The sequence below is a fragment of the Cryptotermes secundus genome, unplaced genomic scaffold, assembly GCF_002891405.2.
Source record: "Cryptotermes secundus unplaced genomic scaffold, Csec_1.0 scaffold1009, whole genome shotgun sequence".
NCBI classification, from domain to species: Eukaryota; Metazoa; Arthropoda; class Insecta; order Blattodea; family Kalotermitidae; genus Cryptotermes; species Cryptotermes secundus.
In genome coordinates this window covers 1,090,653-1,109,215 of record NW_019744133.1, presented here as the reverse complement: position 1 = coordinate 1,109,215, position 18,563 = coordinate 1,090,653, and the positions used below count along the sequence as shown (strand labels likewise).

Sequence of the window (18,563 nt, the reverse complement as noted above, 5' to 3'; positions counted from 1 at the left end):
ACTTGGCATTAGTCACAAGTTATGCACAAGCCTCGTCCGGATTCAGACTGTGATGTTCTCTTAAACCATAAATTGCTCAATAAGAATGTTTCTTACATTTTATATTTGACATAGATTAGGGAGTAGAGTATGTTGAATAAAACATGTAACATGTGGTGTAACTGAACATATTTAAAAAATAAAAAGTATTTTCAGTTACAAGTAAAACAGAAACTCAGTTGAAATGTGTACATGTTGATTTTGATGATTGTAGAGTACTGGCCGTTAGTTTTTGAAAGTGTTATGTGCAAATTGATATAGATATACTTGACAGTCATTTCTCTTTAAAGTTTTATACTTATTATTTTCTTACATCTCTAATCAAATCACTACATTTGTTTCTTTGTTCAGTATTGCCAGTACTTATGTCACACGTTGAAATTAGTGCTTGAATATTTTCACACTGGGAGCTTTCAGATGATATTGTATTTTAGCATAATTTAATGTTTGAATTGAATTTCTGTTTGTATATTGTATATTGATATTCTGATAATCTGAGTTGCAAGTAAACTAGTCACATCCCTTGGTCTTTTTCCGTATACATATGCTTTATATTAGGCTGTGAACAATTTCTGAAAGTAATTTTGATATACTTCCTATAAAAGCATACATTTTTACTTTGTATTTTGTAGTGTTTTTGAGATAAGTTAGATGTGGCTAGTTAAAAGTACATGCAGTTGTGTCTACTAATTCATCCTAACCATCCTAAACCAAGAGATACCTCATGAAGGAATTATTCAGAATTTTATCTGGCAATAAATAATTCCAGAATAAAACTTCATAATACAAATTATACCTTATAATGATTTAACTCTAGTACCCAACCTTGTGATGCAGAATTACATCTTGCAAGCATTTAAGAGTCACTAACAAATCCAGTAATGCACTCATATGGACTTAAAATCACGTTTATACTATTGTTCATGCTATATTAACACATTTTCTTCTGTTTCAACATGGAAATCACCATTAATTGCCTTGTGGTTGAGTACTGTAAATCGTGAATATCAGCTCCCATCTGTGTATCTAAAGAGTGAACAGCTCAGAAGAACATATTTCATACGCATCATATCCTTAATAGTTTGTGGGGCGGGGGGGCAAGAGGACGTAATATATTCAGTTAAACAACGTTGTGTGCAATCAGTTTGTTATGATCAATAACTGTGAGGGAAGAAATAAAAGTGGACTTGTTAGATTCAGTGTGTTGGCTGCAGCACCAGTGCTGTATGTTATGCTGTCATTATCTTCTCCAATACAAATGATACGCACTGTAATTCATCTTTAGAACTTAATTTTTGTATATGTATATATAGTGACGTATTTGCGCTATGCAGGACACCCCCTCCCCCCGCCAATGGTGACATAACATCTTTGGAGCGTTGTCGCTGCTACGGTAATAGGCCAGTCAACACCCCGTCCCCTCCCACAGTGACGTTACCAATGGATGCCGCGGTTGCTACAGAGCAGTAAACAACTCTCGACAGTGTTGCTAGGCAACCTGTAAACACGGCGTCAGGCAACAGCGGTACCTATCACGTAACTGTTTTCTGTGTTGTCCGTGCCAAGGCTAAATAAGGAAGAGCAAACTCTGTTCAGTTAGTAGTGAGTGAGTATTGAGCCAGTTACGAGTTACGAGCAGTTGAAATATAGCAGCCGCCTAAAACAGTCAAAATGTAGCAGCCACCGAAGACAGTTGGAATATAGCAGCAGTCGCGGAAAGAAGACCCGTACGCGTGATCAGAAGAGTTTATGTGTGATAATCAGTGATAGTTTGTGATAGCTGAGAAGGTATTGGGAATGAGTAATTAAATGACACTTGTATAGCTCCTGCGCTATTAATACGTGAAGACTACTGAGGACAGAGTGAATAGAATAGTGTGCAGGGTTTATGGATTGTGTAAACCCGTAACAGTGTTATATTTAATTGTAGCCAAGACTTTTAGGTTGTTAAATAAACCAGTTAACAATCCGAACGGCGTCTTCAGGGGCAAAACACGTTACAGCATATACACACACACACACACACACACACACTGAAGTGTATATATATCCTTTTTCAAAATATATTTTTGGAACGCACTTTCACTATAGTTTCTTACATTTAGTACCACAAATAGAGACCCTCTGCTCTAGTGTGCTTATGATCTGAGTCAGTTTTCCATTCAGTTTCACATGAAACTGATACCAGTACTGTTGGCCATTGGATATTTCTTATCTTTCTTGTATGAATTTCAGAACCTTCTGGCACCATCTGTGAAAAATATTGCAAACGAAATTAACCACAAGCCTAAAAACTTCAAAAGGCTTGCTGTAGGTGGCAGCAAACGTGTTCAAGAAAATCTATGGCAGTAGAGATACCAATTATGGTAATGCCTATATTCATGAGAGAATCCCAAGGAATACAGGATTTTTTTCTATTCAGACTGGTTTTCATTTATCCCAGATACTTGCCTCTAAATAAGAGATATTTACAGTGTACACATCACTTGTATTAACAACCAAATCATCAGATTTGCATGTACATGTATATTGTAGACAGGGTGTAAATAAAAAATACTACAACACACTGTGGTAGATAGATGGGTTCAATGTGATCATATTTTGTTAACACACTCATGTCCGGAAACACTTCCTTTTGGCACTGAGGGCCGCAATTTTTTCCAAGAGGCTGCATAAGTATTAGGGGATGTTATCATTGTTTTACATTGTAAAAGTTGCTCAGAATGGCTGCTGCCAACTTTGTTGCATGTTCTGCATCTCCTGGCCATGTTATGCTGAACTCTTTGAAAGATTCCTGCATTTCCTGGATGGTTCCAGCTGCTACTGCAATTCTAACCACAAGATCATGTTGTGTCTCCACTGGAGTCTCGTACACCAGGCTTTGCATGTACCCCCAGAGAAAGAAATCCAATGGAGTCAAATCAGGGGAGCGAGTGGGCGAGGTTATTGGGCCTCCACGTCCAATCCATGTTGCCAGAGATTTCATCCAAATACTCACGGATGACATTAGTGCGGTGTGCCAGGGCACCATCATACTGGAACCACATTTCGCGATGGATTTCCAAAGGCACCGCTTCCAGCAGCTCGGGTAAGGTCTCTTGGAGAAATGTTACCAGTAAGCCACAGAGGTAAGAGGTAAGGGTGTCCTCATTTACATTTCAGAGATCCTAGGGCATAAACAAAGCTTTTCCGGACATGGGTGTATTAACAAAATACGATCATGTTGAACCCATCTATCTACCACAGAGCACTGTAACATATTTATTTACACCCTGTATATATACAGTGAATGTGTAAAGCTTTGTTAGTTTGAGATGATAGCTCTGAAATTACATGATTCTGAGTTACTATAACAGTGAATTTTTGTGCATTAACACATTACATGACCTTAAATTATATAGTAGCTTTCATTTTCTTCTCTGCCTTTTTTCTTTGTCTGTTTATTTTTCTGGTATTGAAGTATTCTGTACACCGTTGTAATCTGCTAGTAATGTTCCTTCTGACATAAATTCCAGGAAACAGTATGAAACGAAGTTACATAAAGACAGAACATCAGATATTCAGGCAGACCATTTTCTGTTTTTGTATTAACCAGTCTGTTTATTAGAGGTAGTTTCACATTGACTTTCAGCCGGTATTTTCATGGCTGATATGACTTTTCAGTAAAGGCAGGCTTCCACCTCATCTTGGTTATATTTTAGTCATATTGTATTATGTTTTCATTTTGAGATAAGGGAACAACTGCCCTTTTTGTTCACAATTGGCATCTTAGCAAAAGTGTTATAACTTAACCTTTAATTGTCTCTTTAATGCCCCATTGCTTAAGATCATGCACCATTGACTTTGAATTTTTATTAACTCTGTGGCACACACAGATGTATGAGACGTGACAACATAGTGTCTGTGTGTCTATAGTCAGTGAAAACAACTAGTAAGTTATATAATATAGTAAAATATGTTTCTAAATTGGCATCTCCTTCAGAAGTGGAACAAAAATGATAGAATTTTCTGCAAATTATAGTGGGCAGTTCTGCATTTTTTCGCATTATCATTATCACTAGTAACAGTTAATGTAATTAACAGCATGAAGTAATTAATTTTTAAATACTGGTGATGAGACATGAAACTTACATGCTTTAATAATATCCATGAATTTGGTTACACATATTCATTAGAGGTATCTCTTATTCCAGAAACACTTGTGTTTGCACAAACCTATCCAGCTTCTAGTCTCCATTTATGCAAGCTAAGCTTTGATGATGTTACAAATCAGCATTCGTTTGTTTATAACTTCCTTAATGCGTTCTAATAACTGTTGTATAGAAATGTTGCTACATTGTTCTGTGAATTGCATTTGTATTAAATCAAATACGTGATCTTAACTTTTTAATGACCTTTTTGTGATTAAAATATGAAACATTTGCATTTTTATTATCATTGTAATTTAGGGAGAGGGGTGGTAAATACTACTGAGGTCACTGATAGTATTAAATAACATCTGTGCATTATTTAGTATTCCAGGATTTGTGGGACTGGCACAGACATAAATGTCAGCTTAGAGATAAGAAATTCCACTACCCCTTGCATATACACATATAAACTCACCATTCATAGCATGAAATTTCCACACACTGTGATGAAAACCGTCATTGGTGTCTTAATTCATAAAACAGTTTTATTTACATTATGCAGTAAGGTAAAGTTGACTCTGCGCTTAACCAATTAAGCACTACGCCATGAAGGCGTATGTGGGAGTGGATGTATAGATCCACATTTTCTTGACCTCATCATTAGCTGAAGGTGAGTGGGCAGCTTCATGCCCCGCCGCTTTAGCCCCTTGTACCCGCTGGATTTTATTTACATTATGCATTACATATTTAGATGACTGCCAGTGAATATCACAGCAGGAAGAAAAGAGCAGCAGAAATAATTTTCTTTTAACAAAAATAAAAAAAGCCAAGGGCTGTGAAGTGTGTTGACCGTAGAAGATTTGATCTTTTCATTTTAAGCACAGAATGTAGATATTTTTGATACCAACTAACTCCATGGAGCAGAGTCCTTCTTTAGAAGCTAGAAGCCAAATGAATTCACCCCCCCCCCCAATTTTTTTTAGGATCTCATTTAGTGTTATCATCCCATATTCCCATCAAAACTTTGTCTGCACTTCTCTCCTGTGTTATGCTAATGACATCCCCTGCCCATCACATCCCTCTTCATTTGAACATTCCTGCAACATCTGGGGATGCTTACAAGTTGTGAAGTCCTCATTCTGCACTTCTCTTGAGCCTCCTATTGCTTGCCCCACTTAGGTCCAAATATTCACCTCAACACCTGCAGTTTGTGTTTACAATTTACTTCAAAATCACTTGCTATCTTCTCACTTGCTATTTAAAACTGCAAAGTTTAAAATTCGCAGAACTATAATTTTTCTTATACTTTGTATGTGTAAAAAACTTGTTGGGGCATGATATTTTTGACAGTGGTGAGATTTTTAATCAGAAAATAAAAATTTCTGAAAGGACATTGAATAGCTATTATAATTCATAAGTTTTAATCTTTCTGACAAAAATAAACTTAAGTTAGAAAACTTTATCATTATTTTAACTGTTTTATTCTCAACATCCTCTCCCCCATACACCTTCATGGCATAGTGCTTAATTAATTAAGCACAGGGACAGCTTTACCATTTACCTTTTATTCTCAGAGTTTAGTAACATTAAAAAGGTATTGATATGCTGTTGCAGCCATAAAAGATCTGAGTTTCAAACTGAGAAGTATGAAACATTACAAGTCAGTCTGTTAATAGTGTTACGTAAATTTAAATCCCTCTTTCTTCCCAGTATTTGTACTCTTAAAACAGTTTAGTCATAGAGGTTACATGGACTGTGTCTGTACTCCTTGTTACATGCAAGTCCAATTTAATTTTAGTGCCATCATATACACTCTTCCAAGTAAGAGCACTTGCTTTAATATAAATTGCTTGCCTTCTGATCAAAAGAGTCAAGGAGCAGAGTATGGTATGAGTGGTGGAGAAAGAATGCAAGGGGAGAAGGGAAAATAAGGTGTTCATATCTGCAACCTCTTCTACACATCTACTACTGTTACTCTTTGAGGGGATAAGGAAATTTTCTGTACATTATTTCCTTATATTCCATAAATGGAGTTTCACCCTCTGCAACTTTCTTTTGAAATACAATTATCACATAAATCAAGGAATACCTGCACCACAGCTCACAGACAGCTGTTGCTTGCAGTATCGAAGCTTACCTAGTTGTTGTCATATTCGTTTCAGTTCTTTGTTTACATGGTTGCTCAAGGGCAAAAGACCCGTTACGAAGTAAGCAGAGTAAGAAGGCCAACAAAACAAAGACATGCACACAAACAAAAGAATTAAGAAAAATCAGTTGTGTTATTTATGCAGTATCCATTCAGTTAGTGCTTTCACACCAACCATGTCTCATGAGGAGACACAAGGAAATGTGAACATTGAATTATTGTGACCTTTCTAAGTGTTAATAAGTTTCATTACATGTGTAAGAACTTTGAACTAATATCAGAAGCCACAGAGTGAAAATAGTGATTCTTACAGGAGAATGGTTCCATAACTTACGAATCTCTGATTAATTCTGGTGTCTAACCTTTTATGGTCAATGTAAAATTATGTCTCAAGTGCCCTCACCCAAGTATTTATACTAGAGAAAGTTTACATCTTACAAAAGGTACTGTTATCATTTCCTAATGAGCTGTTTTCATGAGGACATTTTGCACCATATTAGGTTATTAATGTGGAATGTTGTCAGATATTTGTCTCCACCACCAATGTGAGATTTATATTAGAATCACTGGTAAACTGGTGTTTGTGATGGACAATACATGTGTGTAATCATAATACCGGTAGATGAAAGATGCTTGTATTGTAATTCTCATTATTTATATGCATATGAGTTTGTGGCTTGGGACTGAAGGATTGCAGTAAGTTACACTACTTCAGGTTGTGGCATAAGAGCATACAGTGGATTAAATAGTAAATATTAGAGTGACCAAATCAGGGATATTGAGACGGACAGGACCCAACACACATGGAGGAGAAAAAGAAGCATGCACAATTTTTATTGGAAAATGTGAAAAGACGAAACTGTCTGGGAGACATAGATGTATGCTGGAGAATATCGTTATAATACATACATATATTTCACATTTCACAAGTCCAAAATACAATGAACATGAAATTGGTCACAAGCATAACACAAACAAACAAAGCAGAAAGACAATATCAAGCTAAACAAACGCTGTAACTAAGTATTTACTGTATGCTCCAAAAATTTATCAGCTGTATAAAATGAGTTATTCATGAGATATGAAAATAAATTATTTTTAAAACTGATTCTATCCTTTCTAAGACTTTGAAGTTGGAATATGAATTTGATAATTGCTTCTAGTGTTCAGGCCATGAATTTCTGAACCTGAACAGAAATTATTTTGGTTATCTATCAGAAACAACATCAAAGAAAAAATATATTCACATGACAATGGTAGAATATCCAATTTCTTAAAAAGACTAATACACGAGTCTCTGGGTCCCACTCCCAATATCCAACATAAACTTCCTGTTGTTATGCTGTGTGTCTGTTTTTGCAGCATACAGCATAACACAACTGGAAGAACAACCATCACTTTGAATGCACATGTGCATAGATGGGACTGTATATTATAACCAAAGCCACAATAACAGTAGCACAGCAATTTCAATTATAACTTTAAATGCCCGATGATGACCATATTGATTGAAACATATAGTGAAAAGCTTTCAAATAGTTAGAAGTTATGTGATGTGTAAAACTTTTAAAGTGAATAATTTTTAGTAAGTTCTATAGAAAGACGTGTTGGACGTGAGACGGTAGAACCAACAACATTTGATACAAATATATTAGTCACATTTTTTTATTGCTAGTGGGATGGGACTAAGTCCCTTGTACTGCGGCCACTTCTGGCCTATTGTACCAGCCCCAGATGATAGGTGAGGGTGATTGTGGAGCAATTGGTGGAATGAAGATTGGCAGGGGAAACCGAAGTACTCGGAGAAATCCTGCCCCAGCGCCACTTTGTTCACTACAAATCCCATTTGACCAGACCCGGGATCGAACCCGGACCACCGCGGTGGGAAGCCAGCGACTAACCGCTTGAGCTATGGCGTGGCCTTCTTAGTCACGTTAATCTGGATTAGGAAATAAAAGTGAAATATTCTAATGAATATATTATCAGTGACCATTGTTGACATTTCCACCCCTTGTCCAACATCGCTTGTCTTGCTTGCTGGATTGGTGATTGGTTCATACTTCTTGTTCTTTCTCTCTCTCTTGCAATCCGTTCATCTTTCCTTCCTCACATTAACCCATTCCTTCCATGACTCAACTCTTGTCATCAACTCAAAAATACCTTAATAAACAACACATCAGTTGGAGGCAACCTTCTTTTATTAATCGCGAACCCAGGAATGGTCCGGACGGAGGTGACTTGCGCACAGTGTGGTGCACATCTGGGACATGTATTCAATGATGGTCCAAAACCTAAAGGAACAAGATTCTGCATCAACAGTGCATCCATGAACTTTCATCCAGCAGATGGAAGTTCAGTTGCAGAAGGAGACATGACCATGAATGGTCAATAAGAAATGGTGATTTAGTAGCAGCAATTATTTTTGCATTGTTAATTGTACTGAATTGAATATTTTTAGTCTTTGGCTAGTATTAAATTGGGTTGTTGATATATTGTTTAATGTTGATTCTGTTCATTAAAAACCATGCAGTAAAAAATTAATGCCTAGAATAGACATCATTTAATTAAGAATACTGAAATCTGGATGGGTTGTGGCTCCTAGAAGGCTAGTTGATTTATTTTTCAAAGCAAGAAATCAAGGTTCTGACATTGTTGGCTGCAAAGAGTACTCTACTATGTCATGTGGTGCCATGCAGTGTGGTAGGAGTTTACCCATGATTCGGAGGAACCTGCTGCCTCCATCTTTGTTGCTTGGCTGCTCTTTATCCCTGAACATGTAAGCAATATGTTCCTCAGAAATGTCAGTATGCTTCTAACAGACTACAGAATGTCATATCCCAGAACATAGGGCTGCATATAAGAAATATAGTTCACAATACAAATATTATGTTTCTGGACATTGTCCATCATCTTATTTTTATTTTAAAACACCGTTCTGTTTATATTTAAAAACACAACGTTTCAGAGACTGGATTCTGTCACCATCTTCAGGTAAAACCTACTCAGTTGAGCGCAATCAATAGAGCTAGCCTGTCTCCGGTCTGGAGACTAGGTCTAATCTTTGAAACGTTGTTCTTTTAAATATAAACAGGATGGTGGATAATGTCCAGAAACTTAATATTTGTACTAATGTACCATCGTCACAAAATTTTAGATCTTACTTATAGTTCGCAGCATGAATAATGTAACAGTGAGGGATTGCATGTTATTGCAGAAGCTTCACTGATTAGTTAGTTGATAGCATGTCTGAAATTCTGTTCAACTTTCTATTACTTTCTCACATATGTGGTACTAGAAAGTACGTACAAGTATTATGGCTGAAAGAAACCAATCTTCCATATGAAGAAGTTGGTTTTTGGAATGTGTCTGTATATGTCTGTGCTCCTTACTAGCATCTGAATGATTGAACAGATTCTATTAAAATTTGATATTTATAAAGGTTTATTTATCTTAGGTCAGCGCCTGGTGAATACAAACATTCTAGTTGCACCAAAACGCAAAATTTCAGTTTTTTTTAGACAACAGCTCTTACAGTTTTAATTAAATTATAGTACTTTGAGGAGACCACCTTGTTAAATAAAAATGCAAAATTTTTATCATCAGGAAAATGGTGGTTCTCCAACCTGTAGTCCAACAGAAATCATCAAAACACCATGATAAGTTTTGATTAAATTTTAATCATCTTTAGGGGCACATATTTGTTTTAGGATAATGGGTAGCTGTGATCCATCAAGCATATATGAGAAAATATGTGCAGTGCCTTTGCACTTTCTTTATTGTGCCATACTTTGCCCTTGCTGTACACCTCAGTTACCTGCAGTGAGTAAAGAAATCAGTTTGATCAACCTCCCATCTCATAAATAATAATTTGCGAGTTTACCTCACATTTTATGTCAGTTCAGGTTCCAGCTGCAGTATGCATTCATTAAAATATTGTTTAAAATGTTATTTATTTAAATTTGCCAAGTGTATTACTGTTGACAGTGTCAATGCCTAATAATGTTATCCACCACAGGCAAAGATGTGGCTTTCATGTAAAATTACATATCGAGTGAATTTGGTTCAGGCATCATGTGGAACTGAGGTGAGCATTTTGTCCATACATGTAATAGTACTAATTCTAATGGCCTGGATGCAAAGATTGTAGAGTATAAGCATAGGCAGGTGAATATTGTTTATTATTGAATCCCTAGTCACATATAAAAAGAGGATTATTTCGTTTTTTCTTCTCCTTCGAAGAATTGACACACACACTCAATAGGGCTAAAATTCTTGTATGTGTGTTGCTATAAATAGCTGCCTTGTGTATTTTTTATGGTACATTACTATTTATTTGTATCTTGTATATTCATATTTATGTATATGAAAAATCAGATAAATGCTGTTTTCCATGTTTTTAAATATGAATTTGAATTTTATGCATTAGTTCTTTGAAATCTGTGTATATATCAGTTGAGTGTACTTATTGCAGGAGCTGTAATAAAGCCATTAACCAGCCAGTCAGTAATACATGTATTTTTCATAAATTTCCATTGATTTTGAGGCAGGAGCTCATTGGGGTATTAATTAGAACTGCCCTTTAATGAAGGAAAAATGTAGTACAAGAAAATATGGTATGCATATTTCTGAAAAACTTGCATTTTGTGTTTTATTCTTCCTGTAAGTTATGCTTAACTTAGACCTACTTTACTTTCTTATGGAAAGAAAGTAGGGTTATGAGATACGTATTCTGTCTGTCTGTGTCTGTTAAACCAGTTGACCAGTTTTCACTAAACTTCATTTGAACTTGGCCATACCACCGGAGGCCATTCCCAGTCTCCTCTTTTCTTAATTTCCTAAAATCAGTAAAGCAGTGTGGCAGACAATGAACTCACAAGGTGGGCACAACACTAGCACCATTTAATTTAGGGTCAGATGTTTCACGTGAATACTAATCATTTTTATTGAGGGAATTATTCTATTAGGCTAACAGAAAATTAGTTAAATTTGTCCAGTGTCACCAGATAAGAAATCAATCTGTACAGCAATGTACTGAACATCATGGTCCAGTAATTAACACTCTGGTTTTATTAAGGTGATCTGTGTTCCATTTCCAGTCTCCTATCCTAATTGAGGTGTTTTGTTGGTTTTTATCAGCCCCCTCCGGGTAAATACTGGGATAGTTCCTCAAATTTAGCCATGGTCATTTCCTTGCATGCTTTTGCAAATTCAGTTTTCACTAATTATCCCATAATTTCAACATTGAGAAATGTCATTAAATAAACCACAAATTAATCTTATTGCTGGTTGAGAAAACCAGTGTTAAACAGACAACTACTGATTAATCTGTATCTTAATTGCTTTCTGCCAGTTCACATACATACCATTTTATTTGGTGTTGTGTTACATATATTCCACTGCCTAGTTTTGTTTCCTGTTAGGAACTTGAGCTTCTTTGTACAGAAATCTCATTGTTGAAGTCATTGTGATTACTTATCTTTCTGTTATATACAAATCTGACGTCCTCGATGATAATTCTAAATTATGGCTATTCAGTATAGGTAAAGACAGTGTCTCTTGAATTCTAGTACCAGGTAAAGGTGTTAATTTTTATATTGTAATTATATCTGTATGTGCTAGTAAAACCAGTAATTATATTAGTGGATTATTTGTACTGTACAGCGTGAGACAGAAGACTGGTCACTTGTATAAATATATTTTAGTGACATTTCAGAATTGAAAGGGAGATATGAAACTGTGTGTAAAGTAAATGCACCAGGTATGTGCTTTCTTTGCTGAAAAAGGAAGATACATTGTGTTGATGTTTTCAGTCTTGTTCTAGTGGATGATTTTGTTAGTAATTTGTACAGTGTGTCACATCAAGAATAACTGAAGGAAATGTATTTTGCATCCAGATCATGGTTGAGAGATTATTTTCGTATTTCATGGCCCTTTTCATTTTGTAAATAAGGTTAGAATAGACCGTAGACTTAAATGCGTGAATGATGTTAAACTTTTTCTGAAACGTCTTTCAACGTTGACTAGGTATTCTTACAGAAAAATGTTCTTTGTATTGAAGCATATTTGATATGGCAATTCTGATTTACACCATATGTTGAAAATAGAATTTAGTAACTTTCAAATGATGACGTACCGATCTACATCACTCTCTGATGATGATGCTTCTCAAAGATGTTTTGGAAATGGTTTACCATGTCATCATTCCATATGATGCCTGTGCAAACTGAACTAAAGGAGATCTCTGGTGTATGTCAATCTGATCATGGGGAAAGAGTTGAATATAAACCCCTTCATAGCTATGTGTAATGCAAAATGTTATTTATGGACCTGTCCTTTTGATGTAGGAAAATATTATTAAAAACAAACTCTAATTACTAATTTATAAAAAACACTGAGAGTTTCAACATTTCGCTGTGGAAATTTGTACAGATAACGTGTTTAAACCATTTATGGACTGAAGCATATCTAAATAGAAGTTAAAATCTGATTCTTCCTCCAAGAAAACATATTTACCTCTATTACTAAGGTCAGTCAGTTAAATATTGTTCATAAAACAAATTACAGCCATTAACATCATTCATAATCAGAATTCAAGTTACTGGCCTATAGTGAAATGTTATAATCACCTCTTTCACATTCAGAGTTCAGTGATCAGTTGTGAAGGTTATTCACTTTCATCCTTATTGTTTTACATTCTTAGATAGCAGACAGCAAAGCAAAAAGGATTCTGACTGAATGGTAGCAAACTTCCTGCAGATTTAATCTGTTTTCAGTTTTTTTGTGAATGCAATTTTTATTTTGCAGTTTAATTTCTAAATGTCTGAACTGTCTATTTTATGGATGTGTCCTCCATTCTGGTGATGAGACATGAACTTATACTTGGATTCTTCTGCATTTGCTTACAGACCAACCTCCTTATTAGCTCTAACAGAGGTTCTTTGTTTTCCATTATGGTATTTACATTTATGCCCAGTAAATTAACACAAGCATAGACTAGATGCTGATGTGCCTTATTCATTTTCAGTCCGTCCTGATCAGATGATTATATTTAAGTAATATAATAGAAGAAAGTGCACAGGTCCACAGAAATATTAATAGAAAAGTAACATAACATATTATTCATATCAGTGAATCTGTCCGTGAGGAGGTGATAGTAGGGAGAAGGAAAACTGAAACCTTTGCTGTGCTATGCGGTCATTTTTAACACTGAAGCTTGTATCAGTCTTTTATTAATAACATACTTTACCTATCAAATAATGCCAGAAACTGCTTAGGTTATGTATGATGATGATTTACGAATTATAAATTAAAGGATAAACTATGAATTATAGGAGTAGAATGGATGTCAAATAAAGCAGTAGATGGCCTAATTTTAAGGTGCTATTCCAACGTCTGCTTGGAGGAACAGAGAAAAAATATGAATTTCAGTCATAATTGTTGTCCCCTGTGCTGAGATCTAAAGTCATGAGATCCCAGACATGAAGCAGATGTACTAACCCACTCAACTGTAGTACTGAATCTAAGGCAGGTACCTCTACAAAATTGTATTTCATATTGGGAAGTTACCCATATCAATTGTATACAGGGATCAGCTAGCCTCTGTAAGATGATTTCATGTTTTCCTCAGCTGCTACACTTTCAAATGGCTGGTCTTCTTCATTCATAGTTATATACCATCTAATCGTGTAGGTACAGCAGTATTACTGATTAACTACCCTATGCTTTTGTCTGCTGGCATTGTCTTGACAAAACATTTTACAGTCTGTAATCAATTCTTACAACTCTAGTAACCTTCATAGAGAAGTATACATTCTGTCTCACTCAATTTACATACTATTACTCAGTCCTTAAATTATTAAAATACTGGTGGTGGTGGTGGTGGTGGTGGTGGTGATGACGACCTTCGGGTATTTTCTTATAAGAGCAACAACAGAACAGACAAGTGTCTTAAAAGTATTTAAAAAGATTTTACTCCTAACTCATGCAAGATTGCATAGGCTGTCTTACTTGAATGCTACTATTACTGTACCAGTATACATTAAACTCAGATCTGGCTAAAAATGAGGAATTTACATGTAACAATATAGTTGACTTCATGGATGTATACATTGTACTTACTTATGGAGCTGAGCCCTTCTTGAGGAGAAGCCAAATCTGCAGCTACTCAAGAATTTCCGAGCATTATATGGAACCTGAAGGTTCTTTACATTCTTCACAAGAGCCCTCCACTGGTACCTGTCCTGAGCAGATCAGTCCAATCCACATTATCCCATCCTATCTCTTTAAGGTCCATATTAATAGTGTCCACCAACCTACATCTTGGTCTTCCCAGTGGTCTCTTTCCTTCTGGCTCTCCGACCAATATCCTATATGCATTACTCTCTCCCCCATTCGTGCTACATGCCCTGCCCACCTCATCCTCCTTGACTTGGTCATTCTAATTATACTTGGAGGAGAGTGCAAGTTATGAAGCTCCTCGTTATGCAGTTTTCTCCAACCACCTGTCACTTCATCTCTCTTAGATCCAAATATTCTCAGCACCCTGCTCTTAAACACCCTCAGTCTTATGTTCCTCCCTTAATGTTAGAGACCATGTTTCACACCCATACAGAACAACAGGCAAAATTATAGTTTTGTATATTCTAATTTGTATGTTTTTGGACAGCAGTCGAGAAGACAAAAAGGTACACATACTGTAAAATTAAATGTTGTCTATAAAACATGCTGCATTTGAATTTTGTATGTTTCTTTATTTCTACATAAAATTCAGTTTACCAAAGATCTCATTTGGTTTGTTTGCTTACAGATTATATGTGTCAGCTCCAAAAAGTCACAGATTCACTGAATAGTTGTAGTGAGAAGCTCTTATACTCTTATTGTTATAACTCTTAGAAAATCTAATGATATCATAAAACAAATTCTACCACCCTTTTTAAGCATTAATAAATGGCATCAGGGACACTATGATACAAGCCAGAAGGTCACGGGTTCAAGTCCCCATGAGGTCATTGGATTTTTTTTTCAGTTGACCTAATCCTTCCAGCCGCACTATGGCCCTGGGGTCGACTCAGCCTCTAACAGAAATGAGTACCAGGAATATTCTTGGAATGTTCTTGGGGGTAAAGGGCGGCCGACGCGTAGGGCTCACAACCGTACCGCCATCTATGAGCCGATTGTCTAGAAAATGTGGGAACCTCAACATCTCACAACCCTATGGGCCTCCACGGCCTGTTACAGAGATACCTTTACTTTTACTAAATAGCATCAGGTATACTGCAAGATATATGACACTATTTAACCTTGATGCACTCATGTTGGAATTGATTAAGACTGTTTATTTTTTATGGACATGCATGCAAATTACAGTATTTGAACATAGCAGTTTTCAGATTACATGTAGAGCTTTTTGGGGCTTACACATCCATAAATGATTTTACAGTATATTCATTAGATTATACTGATTGTTCTGATAAGCAGTGTGGTCATTTTGTGGCCAATAACCACAGGGGCCGAAACACTCTTTATAATACAAATGAATAATGTATGTATGCTGTAATGTTGAACAGTTTTTGATAAGAACTCAAGATGTTTCAGGTTTATAAGAAACAAAGCTACTGAATTTCCGTCAGTCAGTTTTCATGGTGGTTTTTTTTTTTTTGTATGAAGACTTTGTGGTTTCATGATAAAAAATATGTTTTTTCATTGGCTCTCTACAAATAATCTACAGGGTGATATACCAGGAGGAGGGTCAAAATTAATAATTATAAATCATGCAGTAAATCTATAATTATTAATTTGGGGCTTGCCCCAAGTGCATCACATTATAAGTAGGTGTAAAATGTTCATGCTACTTAATTTAAAATAGAAGGATATTCTTCAATATGAATTGAAGTTGAAGTCTGACTTACTGAAGTTCCTGTATTTATAATAGTTTTGTATAATAGAAGGGATTCCAAATAAACCTTGCTTACTATAATTTTTGTGGAATAAGATGGTTGACATTTTTTTCTCCTAATTACAGCAGTTTCATCTTTATATATTATGATAACCCACTGTGATTTTCCAGACATGTTAATTTTGTTCTGAATATTTTCTCCTTACCACTTTTAAATGTACAGAATTCTGTATAACCTACTCCAAGTTTTCAAACAGTAGTCCAGTTTTATGCCTTTATCATATCAGTTTTCTCCCTGTTTGGTATTATGTAATGGCATAGATAGGAGAATAATATTAAAATGGATCTTGAAAAGTAATGTTCTTGTGATGTAAAGATTGGAAATAGCTTAGGACAAGGTCTGGGTTATTTTACTTTGATACTTACTAACGTAGGTACATACTTGAATTCATTATTGCACATGCTCAAGTTGGTGTAAGTATAGTGATTACTGTAATATAATTTATTGTCAAAACTTACTGAATTCATTTTTTAAATTGATATATGTGTGCTACTGTCATCAGAAGTTTTTAAATAAAATTTGACATTACCATAAAATGAAGAATTGCATTTTTAGGTAATTATTTGACATATCTTTAGAAAAATAATTGGAAACTCAGTATACTGTGTATTTATTTAATTCAGTAGTATAAAACTAAAGGGACTTAACCTTTCTTTTGTTATTCATGGCTTTCATATAGTCTTATATAGGTTATGTTAATTGTAAGTGATCTTGACTTACTTAAAAAATGTATAGTTTGGACTGAAGACTTAATATTACGATAATTTTGAGAGCTAATTACATTTTTTAGTATATTAACAATTAGCGAAGGAAGGTGAGGGGTGACATATGTTCCATCATTTCATATGCTGGAGTCTTACTGTATTTGAAGTTGTATAGTGGTTGTAAAGTACAAATTTATGCAAGGTTTAATAATCCCAGTAAGTAATTTTCTCCTATAATCCTGGAACATAAAATAATACTATCTAATGTATTTCCTCTTTTCTGTCTGAAAGATATGCTTTTTAACAACCTAGTCACAGATTACTAATATTGTTACTATTGTTGATATCAGTGTTATTTTGCTATAACATATTTGTGGTAATTTGTATTGAGAAAAATATATTGGGCTTAATAAAAACTATAAATTGCATTAACATATAAATGATGTGCTCACACATTTCCCAGTTTCATTTTATGAGAAGGGAAAGGAGGAGGTTATTCATGAAGGCTTTTTAAAATTCTCCTTCAAAATTACTGTACCCAACCTTCCCTGTTTCCAGTAAACATATAAACAGGATAGATTGTCCTTGATATCAGCAGGGGTAGACATTAATGGCATAATTTCTAAATTCACAGGATTTTATTACTAGGAAAGGTTAAGTTGTGAGTCTAGGTTCTTTGTCATTCAGGTAAGTAGACAAAGGCATGGAGTCCATACATTCTTCATTTCAACACTAGATGGTGTTAGTTGGTCTGTGTCATGCACGGGCTACTGTTACCCTCACTGGGAACCGATCCATCATGGTCTATGAAAAAGGAGGAATTCATTTTGCTCTACCAGAATTCTTTGTACTCCAAATTTTTGTAAAGTGAAGTAACGGGTAAATGAATTATTTTCACCGTTCACATTAAAATAAACATAGAAAGCCTCTCTGTGAGTGTATGCATTTAACAACGGAAAAATCCCTTTTTAATTTACATTTCTAACAGGAGAGCAAGTTGAAGTTATGTGGTTGCATGTTAACCAAGTTGAATAGCTAAGCAAGACAGACAAAAATGGGTTTTCATTGCTGTTTTGAAGATCTCTTTTGTTTATACTGATTGCTACCATTTCTGGGACATACTCTACACATAGCTTTAAGCTTTTTTTGCTGCAAGAAAAGACTCTTATTCAAATACCCTTACTCCTGCTGGCTCTGCTTGTGCTTACAGAAAGGGATCCATAATACAGTTATGTAGCTCACCATACATATTTGGAGCAGCAAAATTTGTTGCTTTAATTGCTGATCATAATTTTGACATGAAAATGGATTTCATTGTGGTTTGTTCAAGATTGTATTCATGCTGATAGCTGTCAAAATATGTGCATAATAATGGATAATGAGCTTATATTATTCCAGTTGGACACAAGCCCAGGAAATATTGAATTAGAGAAAATACAAAAGTAACCATCCACAAAGATGTATTCCATGTGTTTCATATGTTAGCATTTATTCAGTACCAGGAGAGCTGGAAGATATGAATACAGGTCATGTAGCTAATGGGATGGAAGTGCATACAAACTGTGGATAGGAAATCCCCCCCAAAAAG

General features: G+C 35.3%; 1 protein-coding gene across 8 annotated transcripts in view; it reads left to right on the top strand.

Moving 5' to 3' along the window:
* The window catches only part of LOC111874564 (methionine-R-sulfoxide reductase B3), a 30,918-nt gene extending 21,655 nt beyond the window's left edge, over positions 1 to 9,263 (top strand). For 2 of the 8 annotated variants that reach the window (XM_023870161.2, XM_023870162.2), the window contains exons 4-5: positions 2,937 to 3,127; positions 8,532 to 8,697. In XM_023870161.2, coding sequence (XP_023725929.1) covers positions 2,937 to 3,127; positions 8,532 to 8,595 — 255 coding nt within the window. In that variant the 3' untranslated portion in view covers positions 8,596 to 8,697. Of the gene's footprint in view, positions 1 to 1,050; positions 2,005 to 2,936; positions 3,128 to 4,232; positions 4,771 to 6,331; positions 7,424 to 8,495 lie in introns of those variants that run through there. The other 6 variants (XM_023870164.2, XM_023870165.2, XM_023870163.2 and 3 more) reach the window with 6 other exon arrangements.
* The last annotated feature ends 9,300 nt before the right edge of the window (positions 9,264 to 18,563 follow it).